The 18,684-nt window shown below is 40.5% G+C and overlaps 1 protein-coding gene across 7 annotated transcripts in view; it reads right to left on the bottom strand.

Annotated features, from left to right (window-relative positions):
* Positions 1-18,684, bottom strand: part of ADGRL1 (adhesion G protein-coupled receptor L1) — a 171,213-nt gene that overhangs the window by 7,836 nt on the left and 144,693 nt on the right. For 6 of the 7 annotated variants that reach the window (XM_083351757.1, XM_083351760.1, XM_083351759.1 and 3 more), the window contains 13 exons: positions 18,221-18,404; positions 14,808-14,930; positions 14,429-14,634; positions 13,608-13,778; positions 12,941-13,150; positions 11,053-11,273; positions 10,625-10,691; positions 10,198-10,289; positions 4,793-4,961; positions 3,091-3,219; positions 2,826-2,922; positions 1,828-1,956; positions 1,470-1,487 (listed from right to left, as the gene is read on the bottom strand). In XM_083351757.1, coding sequence (XP_083207883.1) covers positions 1,470-1,487; positions 1,828-1,956; positions 2,826-2,922; positions 3,091-3,219; positions 4,793-4,961; positions 10,198-10,289; positions 10,625-10,691; positions 11,053-11,273; positions 12,941-13,150; positions 13,608-13,778; positions 14,429-14,634; positions 14,808-14,930; positions 18,221-18,404 — 1,816 coding nt within the window. The remainder of the gene's footprint in view (positions 1-1,469; positions 1,488-1,827; positions 1,957-2,825; positions 2,923-3,090; positions 3,220-4,792; positions 4,962-10,197; positions 10,290-10,624; positions 10,692-11,052; positions 11,274-12,940; positions 13,151-13,607; positions 13,779-14,428; positions 14,635-14,807; positions 14,931-18,220; positions 18,405-18,684) is intronic. The other variant, XM_083351761.1, reaches the window with a different exon arrangement.

The following is an 18,684-nucleotide window of genomic DNA, read 5'->3' as shown; positions in this document are numbered from 1 at the left end:
GCTGGAAAGACAATTTGCGCTGAACTGAATTGGCTAGTGTGTTTCGGGGGCGGGAGGGGGGAAGAGTTCTATACACTCTCCCTTTATTTCAACAAGACACTTTGAAGATTTGATCTAACTATTTTTACAATCCTGTGGAAGAGACAAGGAACCTTTTTAACCAAACCCACTCCTGTTAAAGAGAAGGTGGTGATGGATAAGAAAACAGCCATATGGGAAATGCCAAATGGGTTTTTACTGATTTGCTCTTGGCTGAAGAGCCCTCAGAGTAGGGTTTTCGGGCACAGATGCAACACACACCAGACACCCAAAGGAAACAGGGCTGGTTAACCACACTTAGAAGTATTCATCTAAGGAAATATTCTCTTCCCTCCACCCCCCAAGAAAACCCCAAAGTCCAGAATATCAAGTTATATAACTCCACCATTGGGAAAGAATTGTCATGCTATACCCAATGTATAGTATAAGCTTTTGAGATAACATTAAATTATTAAGATAGGGAGTTGCTTTCAGTAAGTAAGTAAAGGAGTCACTCCCTAAATAAGCAAGGCTCAAATATTTCCTGAAGTGTTCTAAGTGATGGCTGCGTGTATGAAACAGCATCTTACTTTTTCCCTTGTCTCGGCCTCCCTATTTCCACAAGATTTAAAAACAAGCACAGAGTCACTTTGAGACCCCAGCATTCTAAAACAAAGAACAAACATGTAGAGCTGTTGTCCCTGAGAAGGTGTATTTCCAAACAAATGGTGAATAATTTCAATGTTCTTTTTCACTGAGTCAGTGAATCTGCAATTCACTTCTCTTTTGGTTGTGTGCAAATGTTGACTGTGTGCAAATAGCTCAGGATTCAAGGGCCCGGGATTTTTTTAAAAAAATGCTTGTGTTAGAACAGCTGCATCTGTGAGCAATGCCCACTTAGATATGAGGCATGGGTTTGTGGGGCGTAAGTGTGTCCGCGTGTAGAAAAGTGTAATTGCGCATAAGTTATAGGTGATGGAGAAGGAAACAGCCATATGGGAAATGCCTAATTTAGCCAAGCACAGCCACATGCATTATGCAGTATGGATAACACCTCTTTGCCCACAGAGGAAAGATGCTGAAAGGCAACAGAGTAAAGCAGTAAAGCAGATACTTTAGGCAGGGAGCCCCAGCCAGATCACTGGGCCCACTGCTTTAATCCAGCATGACTGGGAGAGTGGCTAGGTTGGGTATTTCTGAGCTCTGTGGTTGCTACTTGCTCCATCTGGTGCCTACAGCTAGTACTGCAAAAGCCATATGGCTTCCCCACAGCTAAAATAAATGGAAAAGTAAAGCCCGAAGAGTCCCTCCCAGAGCCAGCACTCCCTGCAGCCAACAGAAAGAATGGCGCACGCTTGCCCATGCCTGTTGCGCACCCACCCCAGCCTGCCAGTCAAACTAGCAATGAAGGAAACATTACTGCGAAATGGAACTGGAAAGGAGGGACGTACTGGACTCTCGGAAGCTCCCTGGAGGCAGCGTCGATTAGGAGAGAAAAAGGGGAAAGAAAAGAAAAGGGAGTTACCCAGGTGGCCACAGCATTTTAGTCGAATATTAGCTATGATCCACAATCTTCATATCCCACTGGTCTGAGTTTGGTGGAAGAGCCTGTGGTTTGCATGGATAAAGTCTCAAATTCAACCTCGGCAGAGTTGAAAAGGCCCCCAATGTGTACAATGTACATCCTGTAGTCCGGATTTGTATAATGTCCCTTCTATTGACGAGGTGCATGGACCCAGAACCTTTTTCCAATCGCAAACTCAGAAATGAAAAAAGAAGGCTTCTCCTTCTAGATGGTGACCATCTTACCTGGAGAGTTGAAGACAGGGGGTGAGGCAGGGTTGAAGCCCACAGACTCAGCAATGAGTGTGTTGTAGGGACTGCTCCCGCCCCGTGTCTGCAGCACGGGGTTGGTCAACAGGTGGTTCCCCATTGTACCTGCAAAGAGAGTGTATGCAAAAGTGTTAGGATTCTGCAGGACACAAATGTCTGTATCTGGGTGGGTGGTGAAGAGTTGTAGACCCGGGGTCCACAACCCCTGGTCCGTGGACTGGCACCAGGCCACGGCATGCCAGCAACTGGGCCGTGCAAACCAGTGAAGCCCCATTTGAGGAATGCAGGCAGCACACAAAACCACACCCCGTTTCTCCGCAAAACTGGTTCCTGGTGCCCAAAAGGTTGGGGGCCTCTGTTGTAGATGATAGGGAAGTTCTTTGGAGGAATGATCACTACAATATAAGCTAGACTGGAGTTTTATCATTTTCTTGAGAGGACATCCGGCGATAGCTAAGAAAGAGAAGGCTACTTCAGAAGAAATTGATGCAAAGTATTAGGTTAGGAGTTGAAGAAGGGGCTTTGTGACTGCCCGCTTAGGGCAGGAAATCTTTTTACTTGGTGTTATGTATGGGGTTTAATAACACTGCAAGCAACGGCTCTACCGATACCACCAGGTGGCGCTGGGCCGAAACTGCTGTGGCCGGGAGCAGCATTTCGGCGGGAAAGCCAGGTTTAAATCTATTGGCTGGAAGTGTACCTGAACCCTCGGTGGGAAAGCCAGGTTTAAATCTATTGGCTGGAAGTGTACCTGGACAGGTACAAATAGGGCACAGGTAACCCCTATTCACCCAGTACCGTCTACCCTTCAATAAAGAACGTGTGCTGTATTCATCGCCTGGCGTCCTTCCTGCATTCCAGAACCCACAACACAATACTCAGCAGTATGGATTTTCCTTTTCACTTGTACGGGTGCAGATTCTCATTCTGGTTTAGGATAGGTTCATTGGAAATGATGGATGGTGACCACTCACCTCGGTTAAGTGTCGGAGTGCTGTTGAGATCACCTGCCATGAAGCTGGACTCCGTCTGTTTCCTCACAGTATCATTCCACATTCTCCGGATTCGGCTCTGAAAAGACAAGCCCATTCTGGATGTAACAGAACTTTCTCCATTTTCCCCATTCATCTTACATTCATGTCCTGGTCTTCTCAAAACCTTTAGTTTGACTAAATCCTCTAGATTTAACTAAATCGTCTGTCCAGTGACTGATCTGCACTAAACCCTGCCAGACTTTACCTGTGTCCCAGAGTAGTAACGGTTGTTGCTGCGGATAGCTGAGGTCTTGAGGGAGCCTAGTGTGGCACCTGGTTGGCTCCGGAGGCAACAGGATGCATGTCGCAGGCATTTGCTGAACTCCCGGTGCACCTAATGCAAAACAGGGGAAAGAGGAAAAAAAGAGAAAGGGAGAAAATGCATTGTTCCATTCAGCTTTCAGACAAGCCATTCATTGTACTCTGCTTTAAGAGGGGTGAAATTGATAACATATTGCACCTGGAACTTCCTTTGCTGCTGCTTCTGTCTTTTTTACTTACCACATACATACAAGCATTAACAAGAGAAACACAGAATACTTGCACAGTATCCTTTCACTTGTGTGGATAAGAACACTTCCCAGTAACACAAGGGCTCTTTCTGCTGTTATTTCAGCAACTATTCTTGGCTTTTCAGAAACAGTCTTTACCATCATGCAAAACTAGAGGTGGAACTTTCGTTTACTTGCTTAAATAAGGAAAAATGTATAAAGTAAAAAGGTGTCTCACTTTGTCAGGAATATTTTTTTAAAATAAAAGAGTACTACCGGTAATTACAAAAAAAAACAACACAAAAAAAACCCCCTGGTAACAAACACTGTCTGAAAAAAGTCAAATATACTTTTTCTCACAAATCACGATGAGTTGTGCATGATTTAATTCATCTAGGTTCAAAACTAGAAATTTTTATTCATATAATGTTAAGTCGTGGGCTCTGGTGAGCAGGAATGAAGACACATGGCTGAGTACAGAGAAACTCATTCTTTTATTCAAGCTGGAACTGTACTTAGGCTTGGGCCGCTCCCAGCCCCAATATATAGCCAAGCCCTATGGTAGCAACCAGTAAGATTGAACCTGCGCTTGCCGCCTGAGGCTGACCAATTACAGGCCCAGAGACAGCCTGTCTGGGTTGCTGGAGAACCGTTAGTTCTCCAGCAATGCACGTGGTGTGGTACCCAAAAGCCCAGTACATTACATACAAAATCTATGCCAATTGGATATCTTAATCAGCTAATTAATAAGACTAGTATCTATATTCTACTAAAACTCTTGTGTCTGTAACTCTTAACTTAGCAAAAACGGTGCAAAACGTTTTCAATCATGGTACCTCAAATGGGCTAACTTAGAGAATGTGTCCAAAACCCAGGACACATGACTCCTGTGGAACTGGAATTTGGCAAATTTTATAAAACATTTTATGACATAAAATTATTATAGAGCATTTTATGACACAATACAAAATGTGATAAAACAGTTCCCGTGATCAAACTTCTGATGTTTTGAATGTGCTGTACACTTCAACATGGGCTACTTTCAAGGCATCTACATTTCTGAATATGTATCCTGAATTTTAAAGAATGGTTTAGGTACATTAAGCTCTTCCATTGTTAAAGACATTGAAGGCTCTGGTAGGGAAATATCTCTGAAATGAGGCCCCAACTGTCACAGGTTGTCTATAACCAAATGAAATTATTTCATCAGATAGTTCAATTTGTAACTAGTCAACGTAGATTCAAAGTATCCTACAGTCAGTGCTGGTTTTCTGCAAAGAAGCCTAGGCCTGTGACTAGGAAGCCCTGTTGCTTTTATAAAGCCCCTGGATCAGCATTTTGCACATCAACTTCACTGGTTTTCCACAACCTGCCATTCTAACCTGTGTCGTGTTCTTCAATACCAGAACTACCCACCTTTTTCTGCAGTGCACAATGAAAAACAAAGAAGAACATGCCCTGGAAAGCATTGAAGGTAGTGAAGAGGTAGGCCATGACAACAGATTCCTTGTTGATAAAGAGGAGGCCAAAGGCCCAGGTGAGGCCCAGGAGAAAAAGTAGAGTAATGGCTCCAAGTGCCCAAGACCTGTAGAAAGAGAGACTAGTAAATACAAGATAGGCATTGATTCCCCTCACCTGGAATATTTGTTTATTTAATATAGTATTCATGTTAAATAGGGATGGGAAAGCTTATAACTATTCCTAGACCCACTATATAAAGGGGAGGAGAATCCAGCTGGGGTGGATTCTATATGTTTGATGTTAAATTTATTTCATTCCCCCCCCCCTTTCTTTGTACACCAATCTCTTTTCTTTTTTGTTGTTAGTGCTGGATTTGCTTATTTTTTGTTTCGTATTTTACTTTTGTGGATAAGGCAAAATAAATATTGTATTAAAAAAAAAGATGAGCATCGATTACATTGGGGCTTCACTCCTCACATCTTCCTCCTACCTTCAGAAAGTGGGTTCCTCAACCTTGTACACAGGGCAAGCTGCCTTGAGAAGGTGAATGTGGTTTACCTCAGTGCTTGATGAGATGGAGCTACAGGGCTAGGCAACCTCGGCTCTTTTTATGACTCATGGAGTTCAACTCCCAGAATTCTTGAGTCAGCTATTCTGGATTCTGGATGGACCAGAATCTGCCTGGGCTGCACACTTTATGAAAAAAATACACCAAAATGCTCATTTACACAACAAACCACAAGGCGAGGGACTGGAAGGACCTTAAGTGAGATTTAAATGTCATATAGCCTGAACAGCAGCCTAAGACAGTGAATATAAAATCCAAGGTAACACATTATTACTTCTACAGGGGCAACTTACATTCCCAGGCCTTAATGGTCCTGAAAGTACTTTCTTCCTCCTTGCTCTCTAAGAAAGAATTTATTAACTGTTTTTCATAGCTTTTCTCCCAAGGGTAAATTTAGGAGTGAAGGAAGAGAAAGTGTGTTTGACTGAATACTGGGATTTGTTTTTCTGTATATGTAATGAAGGAAAGAGTTCCTCTGCTGATGCCAGAGGGTGAACCAGAAATAAATGGGTGAGAAGACATGAGATGAGGGAAAAAAATATCTCCTCCAGTTCTCTGATGGGGTTGTGTGTCAGATGTTACTAGTCAAAAAACTGCTTAGTGGGCTCTGTTTTCTTACTCATCCTTATCAAATCACGCTGACGATTATAAAGCTGCCTCTTTTACTTTGGCCCTCTGCTATTACCCTCTGCTTTTATTCATGTATTACAAATGAAATGGGGGGGGGGGGGGAAATATCATATCACATTCCCCATTCACAGTTCCCTGCAGTTCTCTATCCTAAATTTCATCTTGGCGTTCTTTTTTCTCCTCTCTCTCTCATACATAGCAATATTTATTTTAATCTTCTGGTGTTTTAAAATATCAAAAGTATACCAAATTTAACACACAAACTTTTTTTGTAGTATAACTATGCTTCAGCCTAGCCCTTTGTAAGGTGGCCTCATACGAGAAAGCCTGAATAATTAGATATTCAGCTTTGTTTCTGAGCACACATTCATACATTTATGCTCTTTTTAAAACTTTATTCTACTGGAACTGATATTATTGAAATTAGTAAGAAGAAAGTTCCAGAAACTCAGAAATGGAAGATACTTTATTTAGACTGAAGAACATTCAATTTTCATTAAAACAATGGATTTTGCTACTCTTAGATTCCATAAACATATTTGTTTTTTAATACAGGAAGTTGAATATTCCCCATCATATAGCATTCACTCTATCCATGTATCCTACAAAGAGCTTCCTCGGATAGGAATCATATAGCAAGACATGGCCTCATTCTTTTATATTCAGAATATTCTTCATATGATTGTTGTCTTCCCTTATTCTTCCCATTCCCAATAAGTTCTTATTTCCCAATAAGTTCTTGTCACTAAAATATCCCTGATGTACAGAGTTGTTTCCCATTTCTGGGTTTTGCAGCAAAGAAAGTCCAAATCACTTTCTTAGTCTCTACTTTTTATAGCGATGCTAATAACAGGCACAGGATATTGCCACATAGTGGGAAAGTCTAACATGATTGCTTTGGGGTGGAGAAAGCCTTGGTCACCTGTTATGAGCTACTCTTAGAATCCAAAGTATCTTCAAAAAAGTAGCCCCTAGTTTTAATTATATTTTTATATTAATATTAGCCTCAATCCCAGAATCATACATGGCTTGAATCAACCTTAAATCATTTTGATTCTCAGGTCACACACATACTACTTGTTCTGCCTCCTGGTTCATATGTACCTTCAACAGGAAAGCCTTCTCATGTAGACATTTTTTAAAGCACAACGTAAGTGCTCCCCCCTGTTGTGTGACATATGAAAGATAGAATGTACATGAATTCTGTCTCATTGACTTGATATTTACACCAGCAGTCCACTAATGTTGAATGCATGTTCTTATAATTAGGTGTTTGGAACAATGGAGGATTTCTGTTGTTATACTACTTTTCTTACAGTGTAGTATTCTTTTTTCCTGGGCTGGCTCAGCAATTTGGAATATAGCATTTTTATAGTTTCATTTTGGATTAGCTAAGGATTTGATCCTGTCTGCTATGCAACCATGGAGAGTATCAATTAGTATTTGGTCCCATACATGCAGATGTCACTATTCTGCTCAGATGGTAAATAAGTGACTGGAGGGTAGAGAAGCACCATATAAATTTCACTGTCATAGACAGATCATTATATGGTTACCAGGCTAGCCATCAGTATAAACATCTGCACAGGTTATGGACTAGTCAAAAAGGTTTGCCCCTAGTATCTAATGCAGGGGTGTCAAATGGCCAGCCCGCGGGCCGGATGCATCATAGCGAAACCGCGCCCAACCCATTGCCGGGAATGGCAAAAAGTCACGATATGTCGCGACACGTCACGCAATGTTGCGAGTATGACACCCCTGGTCTAATGGATTTGATTTACTGAATCCACTTGGGGATTTTCCTATACTGGCTGATCAGTAGAACACAAAAAACAGCATGGACAATACATAAGACTGTCCCCACCTGATTTGGCAGGGAGCTGAAACATATGAAACAAAAGGCATGGCAGCTTTTTGAGAACAGCTGGAATAAATCTTGGGATCAGTCAGGACATCAAAGGTTCAAGTTGATTAAGAATATTATTCCATGGCAGCAAGGACAGCAACAATTACCTATTTTCCACTGCATCTGCTTTTCTATCTCCTGCACCAGAATGCTGGGAATGTGGGATGATAAGCTGGAAGACTTTATGCCTCACTCTAAATAGCTGATACTATTGTTTGCAAAGGAAGCATCAATAGATGCATTTTGATTTGGACACCATTGTCAGAGCAGGTATGATGTTGTCCCTTTGGGAACTACTTTATTCTGTTGTTTAATATGCTCAGCTTGTGGATACTGAAGATCTGAACAGACTGTATGGAGAAAGGAGCCCATACCACCCCCACCATATGTCCCTCTGGAATGAGCCAATAAAAACCTATGAGACTGTTACAAGACCTATTTCTGAGCAAACATAGGGCACAAATATCCTTCTTTCTTTTGCAGACATTCATGTATTCCCTCTGCGAGTGCTATGTATTTTTCTTCTTTTTATGTCCTTTATTTATCCCCATTTAATGTCTGTTAGTATATTGTTTATTGATGTATTATTATATTTTTGTTTTGTTATTTGTATACTATTTTGGGATGATTACATGAGAAATATATTTGAAGGATTGTATGCATAAGTAGCCATTAAAAATTAATTCTTTTGCTTTTCTGAATAAAGACAAATATCAGGAAGTGTCAATTTGTATGAAATATTTAAAAACCCCAAACAGCATATTGACACATTGAGCCGAACTGAAATCCAAAATAGACACAGCTGCAAAATCATACCAGAGGTGAATACATTCTTTGCAATTAGACAAATTGGAAAAACAGAAGAAAAAAATCAGCATGAAAGAACTGAACTGTTTTCTGAAAATAATAGTTGTACTCTTTTGATAACAGTATTAGGAAAGAGAAAGTACTATGTCAATTCTGTCCAGTGCTTTTTTTGTAAAAGAAAAAGGTGCCGGAACTCACACATGTCATACAACCCGCCTTGCCTATCCTACAAGGTTTCATCCAAAAAAGGTGCCGGAACTCCGTTCTGATCGTTCTATGAGAAAAAAAGCCCTGATTCTGTCTATAATCCAAGGTGGAAACCGTCCGTCTATTGCTAACTACAGATTCCAGCATCCCTTCCTAGCTAACGTACTAGAGTTTCCGTTTAATTAATACCTGCAGAGCTAAAGTTCCCCACTACTGAATTCCAGGTTTACAGGATTCTTAAATCATGTGCACATCAGGGCGATACTATATAAACTAGGTTTATTGGATGACTTCTGTTCAATTTTCATGCACTGACTGACTGAAAAATGGAGGGAACCCAAACACTGATTTTCATCATGATAGTTAGAGGGCATTCTGGGAGCTGCTAAAGAGGGTATCCACGGATTGCATTCGGCTTCATTCTTGGAACTCCTAGGGATTATCAGCCTCTCTTGGATGTGTTTGTTTACTCTTGCTCCAAGTACCCTTAAGCATGGCTCTGAGTCACTTGAGTTAGATTAAGGAAGGTTAATGAACACTGCATTTCTCAGTTTGGTAGATGTTAAAATGGAACTATTTGTCTTAACTTAGCAACAAGCAAAGTATGTTCTGCCCAACAATTACAATTGGCTGGATTATTCTATTATGAAAACGAGTGTAAGAAGGTGTGAACTTGTGAGTAACGCACGTGTTTTGACAGTTTGTCATTTGTAAACTATTTGCTGCAAAAAATCTTTCCCAATTTTGTTAATGAGGTATGCTTTTCACTTCATTTGCTGTTGAATAAAACAACTCTATTTATCTAGGAGAATGGGAATTCCTTTTACAGAGGTATGCAAGGTTGTGTTTTTTGAAAATGAGGGAATGACTTCAAGAAATCTTTGCAAGGGGTTGTTTTGCAAAAACATCAGCTGTCCAAAGGCCTTGGCTAGACAAATGCTTCAAGGAATTATCCTGTTTCTGAGCCACTTCCAAAGTTCAACATGCCATAAGGACCATTTCAACTCTTCAAACCCCTTTCTCTGGAACTATGTTTTTCATTCTCAGCTGTGAGTTGGTAATGAGATATTGCTGGACTCACTGACGAGGGCTTAAACATAGAGATGCCTACTTTGTCTAGGCTGGACATGTTTTGTTCCAGTGTCCTACGTTTGTTCAGATGACAACAGAATTAAGCTATTAATATAAGGAGGTGTTTCAACCTACATCAGAAGATCAAAAGGAATCAAAAGAGAAACTTACTTGATATTGTCAAGTCGGCTGGAGTCAGGCTTGAGGACAGATGTGTTGCGGATCATCTTGTGCAGAGTGATCATGAGGAAAACAAGGTTGATCTGGAAAATATGTACAGATGGATGAACAAATGAACGAACGAACCAACGAAGGGACGTGTGTGATGGGAATTCTTTGCCTTACTGTTCCCCCAGTTAGAAACCGTTTTCTGTCCCATTCTGAGAATGGCAATGAATTCCCACTGCACTGTTTTGGAGTCAGATGTGCATTACAGCACATATTCTGAGCTTTGGGAAGAAAAAGGATATCTAATGGATTGGGAAGTGTTGGAATAAGGACTTCAGTACTTTATCCAGTTTTAGTTTGAAGTCTTGGATTATAAGACCGAGGGAAAAATCCAACCTCAACTACGCCAAACAATCCTTCAATGACTCACCCCAATAACAAAAGAAACGGGTCCAATGAAACTCCAGATGAAATAGTTATCAACTCGAAGCCAACAACTGCCAAAAGAGAGCAAGACATGTTTAAACAGAGACTCAAAGAACGGTGGACATCCCACACCTTCACTACTGCATACAGTAGTTTGACTGGCATGCAATGATAATTTCACCGAAACTTGCTTGGAAACCTAGATTAATTCCTTGTTCATCCAACTGCTTTGGTCTTCTAGCATACCTTTCCTTTTGGTATCCCTTGTCTTATCTCTAAATTTTTACTTCTTTCAATTAAAATCTAGTACTTCTACCACATCTCAAAGGATAATGTATTTATCCTCTTCCTTACATTTACACATTGGATCTGTGATTAAAAACAGAACATCATTCTTGTTCATCCTCCACCAGCTGTGGCCCCTCTACTTACGCCTTTTCAGTGCCATAGCTCCGGTAGTCAATGGCAGCAGCAATTCCCACTACCAGGGCAGGAAAACAATAGCCACCTAGGTAGTAGTATTTCCTACGGGAATACTCGCTTTCAAACACTTCAACCAGCATGAGGTAAAGGTGAATGGCCTCCAGGCACATCCAGGAGAATGCTGCCAGGAAAAAGTAGTGAAGCAGCCCAGCAAAGATGGGGCAGGCAATCTGGGGTTGAAGGGAAAAGAATATCAGTTAGCATGGATTTTTGTGTATCTTTGGGGGGGGATATGATTTATTTAAAATCTCTACATTGTGCTTCCAGTTATGCAACATGCAATTTATATGTTGTTGATATTAGAAAAAGAGAAGGCTGTCTTCATCTCTACAAATCATTCTGTGCACCAATTGCTGCTCTTTAAAGACTGCCCAAATTCCAAACTACAGCTTCCATTACCCAGCCAGCCTGGGTAATGGTGAACAGTAGTGGAATCTCTTTGTAACAATATACGCAAGGCCACAAACTGTTTCCATTTGTTGTGTACATTGGCCCCCTGCAACAATATTCTTTCATTAAGTCACCCTACTTCCACTCATCATGTGCCCTAGGACAGGGGTCCCCAACCCCCGGTCCGTGGACTAGCACCGGTCCACAGCATGCCAGAAACCAGTCTGTGCAAACAGGATGCAGGCAGCACACAAAACCATGCCCCCTCCAGTCCGCGAAAAAAGCCTCTCTCCAAGGAACCGTTCCCTGGTGCCCAAAAGATTGAGGACCTCTGCCTTAGGACTTCTTGAATCATCTGCAGCTTTAGGTTGCTTGCACCGCAGTGCTGAATTGTATTTAGTGTTTGCTTCCCCAGTCTTAAATATTTCTCCTATCACTTATAACACAGAGATTCTTCTCTGAATTTTGATAAGCTGAGATTATACTATTACAAATGCTCTTGAATTCCTAGAAGGATCTATTAATCTCTTCCTCCCTGTTCCCTCTCTTTGCCAACTGATGAGAGAAAGTTGCTCAAGTTTATCTTTTTTAAAAAAATCTTATTTAGGTGGACACGTAGCCTAGAAAGACAGGCAGATGTTTCCCCTACCCCCAAAACCTCATAAATGGGTGATGTGTACTATTCCTGCTATGGTTATCATCATCACCACTACACAATCAAAATCAATGCCATAATCTTAAGACTATGCTGTTGCACTGAAAAGAGGCAGCAGGTAACCTTCCTCCACAAAGAGAAGGGAAGATGCTAAAGGGAAGATGCTTCACAGAGAAAATAGAATTCTACTTCCAAGCTAAGTAACTCTTATTTTCATATATTTTTTATTGAACCTTTTAAACAAGAAGATAAAAACTAATATAAACTAGTACAAAGTAAGGAAGAAAAAAGAAAAAGCAAAAAAAGTCCAAGAAAAGAAAAAATGCTGAAGAAGACTAGAAGAAAAAAAAAGATATAAAGTGGCTTCTTCACAGCAGTTATAAATATAAATATATTTTAACATCTCTCTCCAAAGTTATATTCTTTCTGTAATCTATCCTACGATAACCTCTCACTTTTGTGAATTCAACAAATAAATATTTGAAAACATGTTATCTGAAAATCTTTTTGCAGTCTAATATTTCTTTAGTAAGACACAGAGGTCAGTGAGATCTTCAGTGGAATAACAGTCCAAGGGACGTATGCAGGCACACACACACTTACACCATTTTCTGAATTGAAAAGGCTTATTGTCAACGTCACCCTGAATTTAGCAAACCAAATGAAACCTAGTGAGAGCCCCATCCTAGCATATTCTACCTCATCTCCCCAATGTGCCTCGCAGATCCCACTATGCAGAGGAACAGTCCATGGTGGCTTTGTATATGATAGGAAAGGAAAACCATCACATACCTCATATTGTGTCTTGTCAATTCCAATAAGAAAAAGGAGCTCAGTCATGAAGAGATTGATGCAGAGGTTCTTGTGGATGGTGTTGCGGTCAGTTTGCAACCCACGGAGGAAACAAAAGGTGGATATGCAAATGGCCAAGCAGACCAGAGAAATTACAATGCCCACCCATGTGATGACAGACAGCAGAAGTTCATTGATGCGGCCCTGATACTGAAAAGAAAAAAAGGAAGAAGCCCAGTGAGTGTGGTTCCCCTATCCCCTTAGCTGCATGCTAAATTTTATACTGAACTTACAGTAGTAATTAGAACAATGGTCTCCACTAATAGGTAGCTGTGGTGTGCTTTGATCATTTTTCAAATACTGCGAAGCCATTTCACATTCATTCATTCATTCATTCATTCATTCATTCATTCATTCATTCATTTTTCTATACCACCCTATTCCCGAAGGACTCAGGGCGGTTTACAGGGCATCATAGACTGACCATCTTCTTAACATGTGAAGAGTAACAACTGCCCTGATTTTACATATGACCCATACAACAAGATAAAGATTCAGCATGCATTAAGAGTTAAAAGGATGGCCCCAATGACTGGAAACCATTTCTCTCCACCTAACAAGCTGTCGTATTTTCTCCCGCCCTTCTTTAGGTGAGTGATATGCTTACAATTTCACGGTGTGCCATGAGGACAGCAAAATTGGTGAGATGACTGCAAGCACAGGTGGTGTGGGTCTTGTTGGTCTCCATCAGCCGGCAGCCCTGTGTGGACCAGTATCCCATCATGGAACGCTCCGAATAGTTCCAGAAAGAGCAATTGGCATTGAAGTGATTCTTGTCCTATGTGGAAACAGAAATGGGCCTGGGTGTCATCAATAGAATAAAGATTGGCGGGGGGAAGGGCACTTCCTGAATACAGATAACGAAAAAAATGTATGACTTGATTAAAAGTGAATTTATACATGCTCAAAACATTAGCATGGACGCGGTGGCTCAGTGGGTTAGGACGCTGAGCTTGCTGATCAGAAGGTTGGCAGTTTGGCGGGTCAAATCCCGAGTGCCGCGTAGCAGAGTGAGCGCCTGTTTTTCGTCCCAGCTTCTGCCAACCTAGCAGTTCAAAAGCATGTAAAAAATGCAAGTAGAAAAATAGGGACCACAACGGTGGGAAGGTAACAGCATTCTGTGCGCCTTTGGTGTCTAGTCATGCCAGCCACATGACCATGGAGACGTCCTTGGACAAGCGCTGGCTCTTCGGCTTTGAAACGGAGATGAGCACCGCCCCCTAGAGTTGGAAACGACTAGCATGCATGTGTGGGGGAACCTTTACCTTTACCTAAAACATTAGCAGTGAAGCCTTTACAAAGTGTAACTTTGCCGCTGTTGTAGTTTAGTACAGATTACAAGGCACAAGTACCAGGGTATGGGATTTATTGAAATGTGCAAAGAAAAGGAAACAGATAGAACAATCCCAGGAATCATGCTTATCTCACCTCCAGGTGGGAAAGAGTAAAGATGACAGGGTCCATAAGGAAGACACGACTAGATTCCTTGTTGATGGAGGCAGCGATAACTTGTGAATTGACAACAAGTGAGGGGCTAAGTGGACCAACTTCACTTCCAAGCTTGATTGTGGCATTCTCAGTAGAAAGGAAAAATCCCAAATTATTGTAGAGGATGAAAACAACTTTGACCACCCCTACGGAACAAAGGGAAAGGAGATCAGTCCTATAGCCTGGGGTGTAATAGACAGGATCAATTATTGCTAGAAAGGGAGGAAAAGAGGTAATTGCATGATGATGGTCTCCAAAATGTTCCAGGAAGATGTTTATCAAGGTCCTCCCCAAATCTAGAATTCCTTCTCTTGCTCACCATTACGACTGTTTTGCTTGATTGTGTTGGCTGATAGCTGGATTGAGTTTCTGGTGGTATATTCATGTGGGAACACAATATCAGGCACTTGCCCTTCTGTATTTAACACAGAGACCTCCAACACTATAATGGGAGGGAAGAATGGAATAGGTTAACACAAAAATGCAGATCAAACAATAAGAAGCTGTAGTAATTATCTAAAAATTTGCATGTTTCAGGCTTCCGGTTTGTGCTTGCAACGCTGGCAGACGTGCTGGGAGAATCTCTCCCACTGCCGTCCAGTCCTACTCCTTCGGAGGACCCTGCAAAGGGTTAAAAGTCGCCCTGGAGGGGCGACCACTGCGAGGAGGCCAGCTCCCTGAGATCGCGGAAGGGTGGCAGCCCTCCGTTTGATCCGGAGTTCTCCTCTGGCCCGAAGAAGAAGAGATTGGCCATGTTAAGCCGTTCCCTGCTGAAAACCACAGCACCACCTAAGCACAATGAAGCAATATGGAGGATTTGGGTGAGACCTTACCCTTTTTACTTCCCTAATCTCTTTCCTGTGGGACTTTCTTGGAAAATTCTCCTCACTTTTTGAAAAATTGGCAGCTGCCTACCTGGGGATTTATAACTTTAAAGCCTCAAAAGAATTAATTAAGCTATTCTATTTTGGATTTTTGAAATTTTTGGGTAACTAAAAAGGATTCTATATGCAAGTGAGGACATCTTGTGGCAAAACCTAGTATAGCAAGTAAAGCTTTTTTTTTTTACTCTGAGATCTGCCTGTAATAGAGTTGCCCTTGACACTATCTTTAAAGATAAAAATTGGGAACAACTGGCATTGAAAACAACTTTTAGGAATAGTGGAGGTGGACATTTACTGGCTTTTCTTAAATTAGCCTCCACTAAAGGCCTATCTGCAAAATACAAAAGAAATGGAAGAATACATCCCACCACTTGACTATAAACTCATTCTTGATACAATTTTGGCAATGACTGCAGAAACTAAAGCTAAACTTAAAGACAAATCTGACAGCATAAACTCACCTAATGAGACTCTGACTTCAACTGATGAACTGACAACTCAAAATCTAACAGAGGATGAGGAAATCAACAAAAAAGGGGACTTTAAAACACAGCAACTACAATCTACTGAGAGCCTTGATGCCCAAACTTTGATCTCAACTATAAAACCTACAATCCAACAAATAACAGAAGCTGAAGAAAGCAATATTAAAATGGAGGATGCCAAAGACCCTCAAATACAGTACATTAAGACTCTAACTAACCAAACGATAATTACAACATTAGACATGACCTCTTATCTAAGCCAGATGGATTTGAAAGGAGAAGATCAGATTGAATTAATGACAACTGTACTACACCAAACAAGGAGATTGGACTTACTAGAACGAAAATTTAATGACTATAAAGGGGTCATTTTCTTTCAAAAATTGATAATTGGATGGTCTCCCTGGATTCAAACAATGTGTGTAGGAAGAAAGGGAGACACATTTAAGAAGTTAAAGGCAATGATATGGAAGCCTGCCTGGCACAAGAAGAAAGCAAGAGTTAGATTTTAAAAAATGATTTATTGCTTTTTGTTGTTGTTGTTGTTGTAAATGTGGGGATTGGCAATAATAAAGCTTATATTCTCTTTTAATGGGCCAAGGGGAACTGTTACAAGAAGTAAACTGATTTTATATTTAGGATTTAGATTTTTAAGGGAATGAAAATTAGCCACAAACAATAAAACATACTTTGTTAATTATAGATCAACTGTAAGGATGATAAATAGAATATGTATGCATTTTAGATAGGGAAACTATTATATAATGAAATAGATTAATTATCAGAATATAACTTTGAATTATATTATAGATTTTGCAATGACATAATAAAAGATATTATTTTAACAATTGATGAAATATTAAGAGGATAAATGGAATATACTTGTTGCAATGATAGAACTTAATTTTTTTCTTTCTTTTTTATGGCTTAAGGGGAATTTTTAAAAGATATACACTGATTTATACTTAATTTTTAGACTTTAGGGAAAAGAAAGCTATTTATTAGAACTGATTTATGCTATTAAGATGTTAAACAGAACAAGTTTAGGCAAGTTATTAATTTATAGTTATGCAGAACACTATTGTGCGAATTTTTGCACACAAGGAAAATGGTTTGCAAAACTGACTGGATTTTCTGATTTATTTATTTATTTTGGTCTAGCTAGTATCACATAATATGTCATTTCTGTGTAATGAAATGGCTTGGACTACATTGCTAAAAAGTTGGCAATAGCTTAAGAATGGATTTGACCTCAAGAACAGATAATCACTGCCTGAGATATAAGAGGGTACCTACATTTTCAACAAGGGCAGTATATGGCCAAGAGACTGGATGGGAAATTTCTAAATTCTACCTCTCCTAAGCCTACTCTTTTTTCTATTCTCCAGTTTAATACCCTATTCTTTTCTACTTGTTTTAACACCATTGGCTGCACTTGTACTTTCTGCCTAAAAAAAACATTTTAATGCGGCATCTAATATGTAACCATGTTTGGTATGATTCTGCCCATGGCAGCACCATCTTCTTCAAGAGATGAATCCAAGCACCCTTAAAATAGCAGCCTGGGAAGTTGTGAGTCTATTTCTAGATCACTGTAGAACATGACAGACACGTGAGGAGAACTCATCATACATTATGCATTATGGCTGTTAGTTACACAGCACAAAGCAATGTGAAAAGCATTTTATAAATTTCTGTGTTATAATAATCTAATATTATTACTTTATCATTGCAATAACTTTGTAAAGCAGGCCAACTGATGATGCTTTGAATGAATGATGAAAAGATATCCTAAAGTTCTCTTGATTAAGTGAGATAATGGTAACTTGCTATCATCCTACCTGGGGCTGTGCCAAGCAGACCCAGTCTTGTGCCTGACCAGTGAAAACCTTTCTCTTGTTTTTACCCCACATAACTATTTGTACCAGGCTCCTGAAGTAAGGAAGTGGGGAATGCGACAGATATTCTTTCCTTATATATAATGAAGACTAAATGAAATTAATGCTACTTCCATGTAAGAAACCTTTTTCTCCAATATGTTATGCAATGGAAATACAGATCACATTTCTATGGGTGCGACGGAGAAATAAGGACACTGCCAGGAGGCATAACTCAAGAGCCTTTAAAAAGTAAATAGCACCTTTTTTGACAGTTTGCATTTGATAAAGGCTCCCTCCTCCCTAGGTTTACAAAGCACAGGCACTGTGTACAATAAGGTTCAGTACACACATTTCAAAGAAAGAATGGTTGGCTGCTTTAGAATTGCTCCAGAGAGGCATACGGCTGCTGCGCCCACACACTCTGTGAAGTTCCCTTCTTCCCAATTGACTTCTTCAAGATAAAGCAGACAGACTGATGCTTACCAACATTATTCTTAGCAGTGACAAAACGGGCTGGTTCTTTGACGTTGTCAGCCAGAAGGAAAGCTCCCTCTTCCAGGATATCAAGCAGCATGGTGGCAGTGTGCACTTGCTCCGTGGCATTCATGTCCTTCCACGATTCCAGTGCCTCTGGACGCAGGAGGTTGTCCACCGTCTCCACCACAGCCTAGAATGACATTGAGTTTTGAGGAAATGGATCCACTTCTCATAGTCCGTTCCCTTCCAACAGTTCTTCTGCTCTCGCACTTTCCTTTTCTCCTCTTTGCCACTGAGCAAAGATGGCTACAGATGCATTCTTCATGCTACCACTTATATTTGACGGACAAAAGACATATATATTATTAATCTTTATCCATGACACCCTGGGTGTTATTCATTTTTTAAGTCTCAAAACCTGGAGGTTCTGAGATTGTCATTTTGCCATTGCTAGTTAGGTGCATCTCCTG

The sequence above is a fragment of the Vipera ursinii genome, assembly GCF_947247035.1.
Source record: "Vipera ursinii genome assembly, chromosome: 2".
In the NCBI taxonomy this organism is placed as follows: domain Eukaryota; kingdom Metazoa; phylum Chordata; class Lepidosauria; order Squamata; family Viperidae; genus Vipera; species Vipera ursinii.
This window is presented reverse-complemented; position numbering and strand designations above follow the sequence as displayed.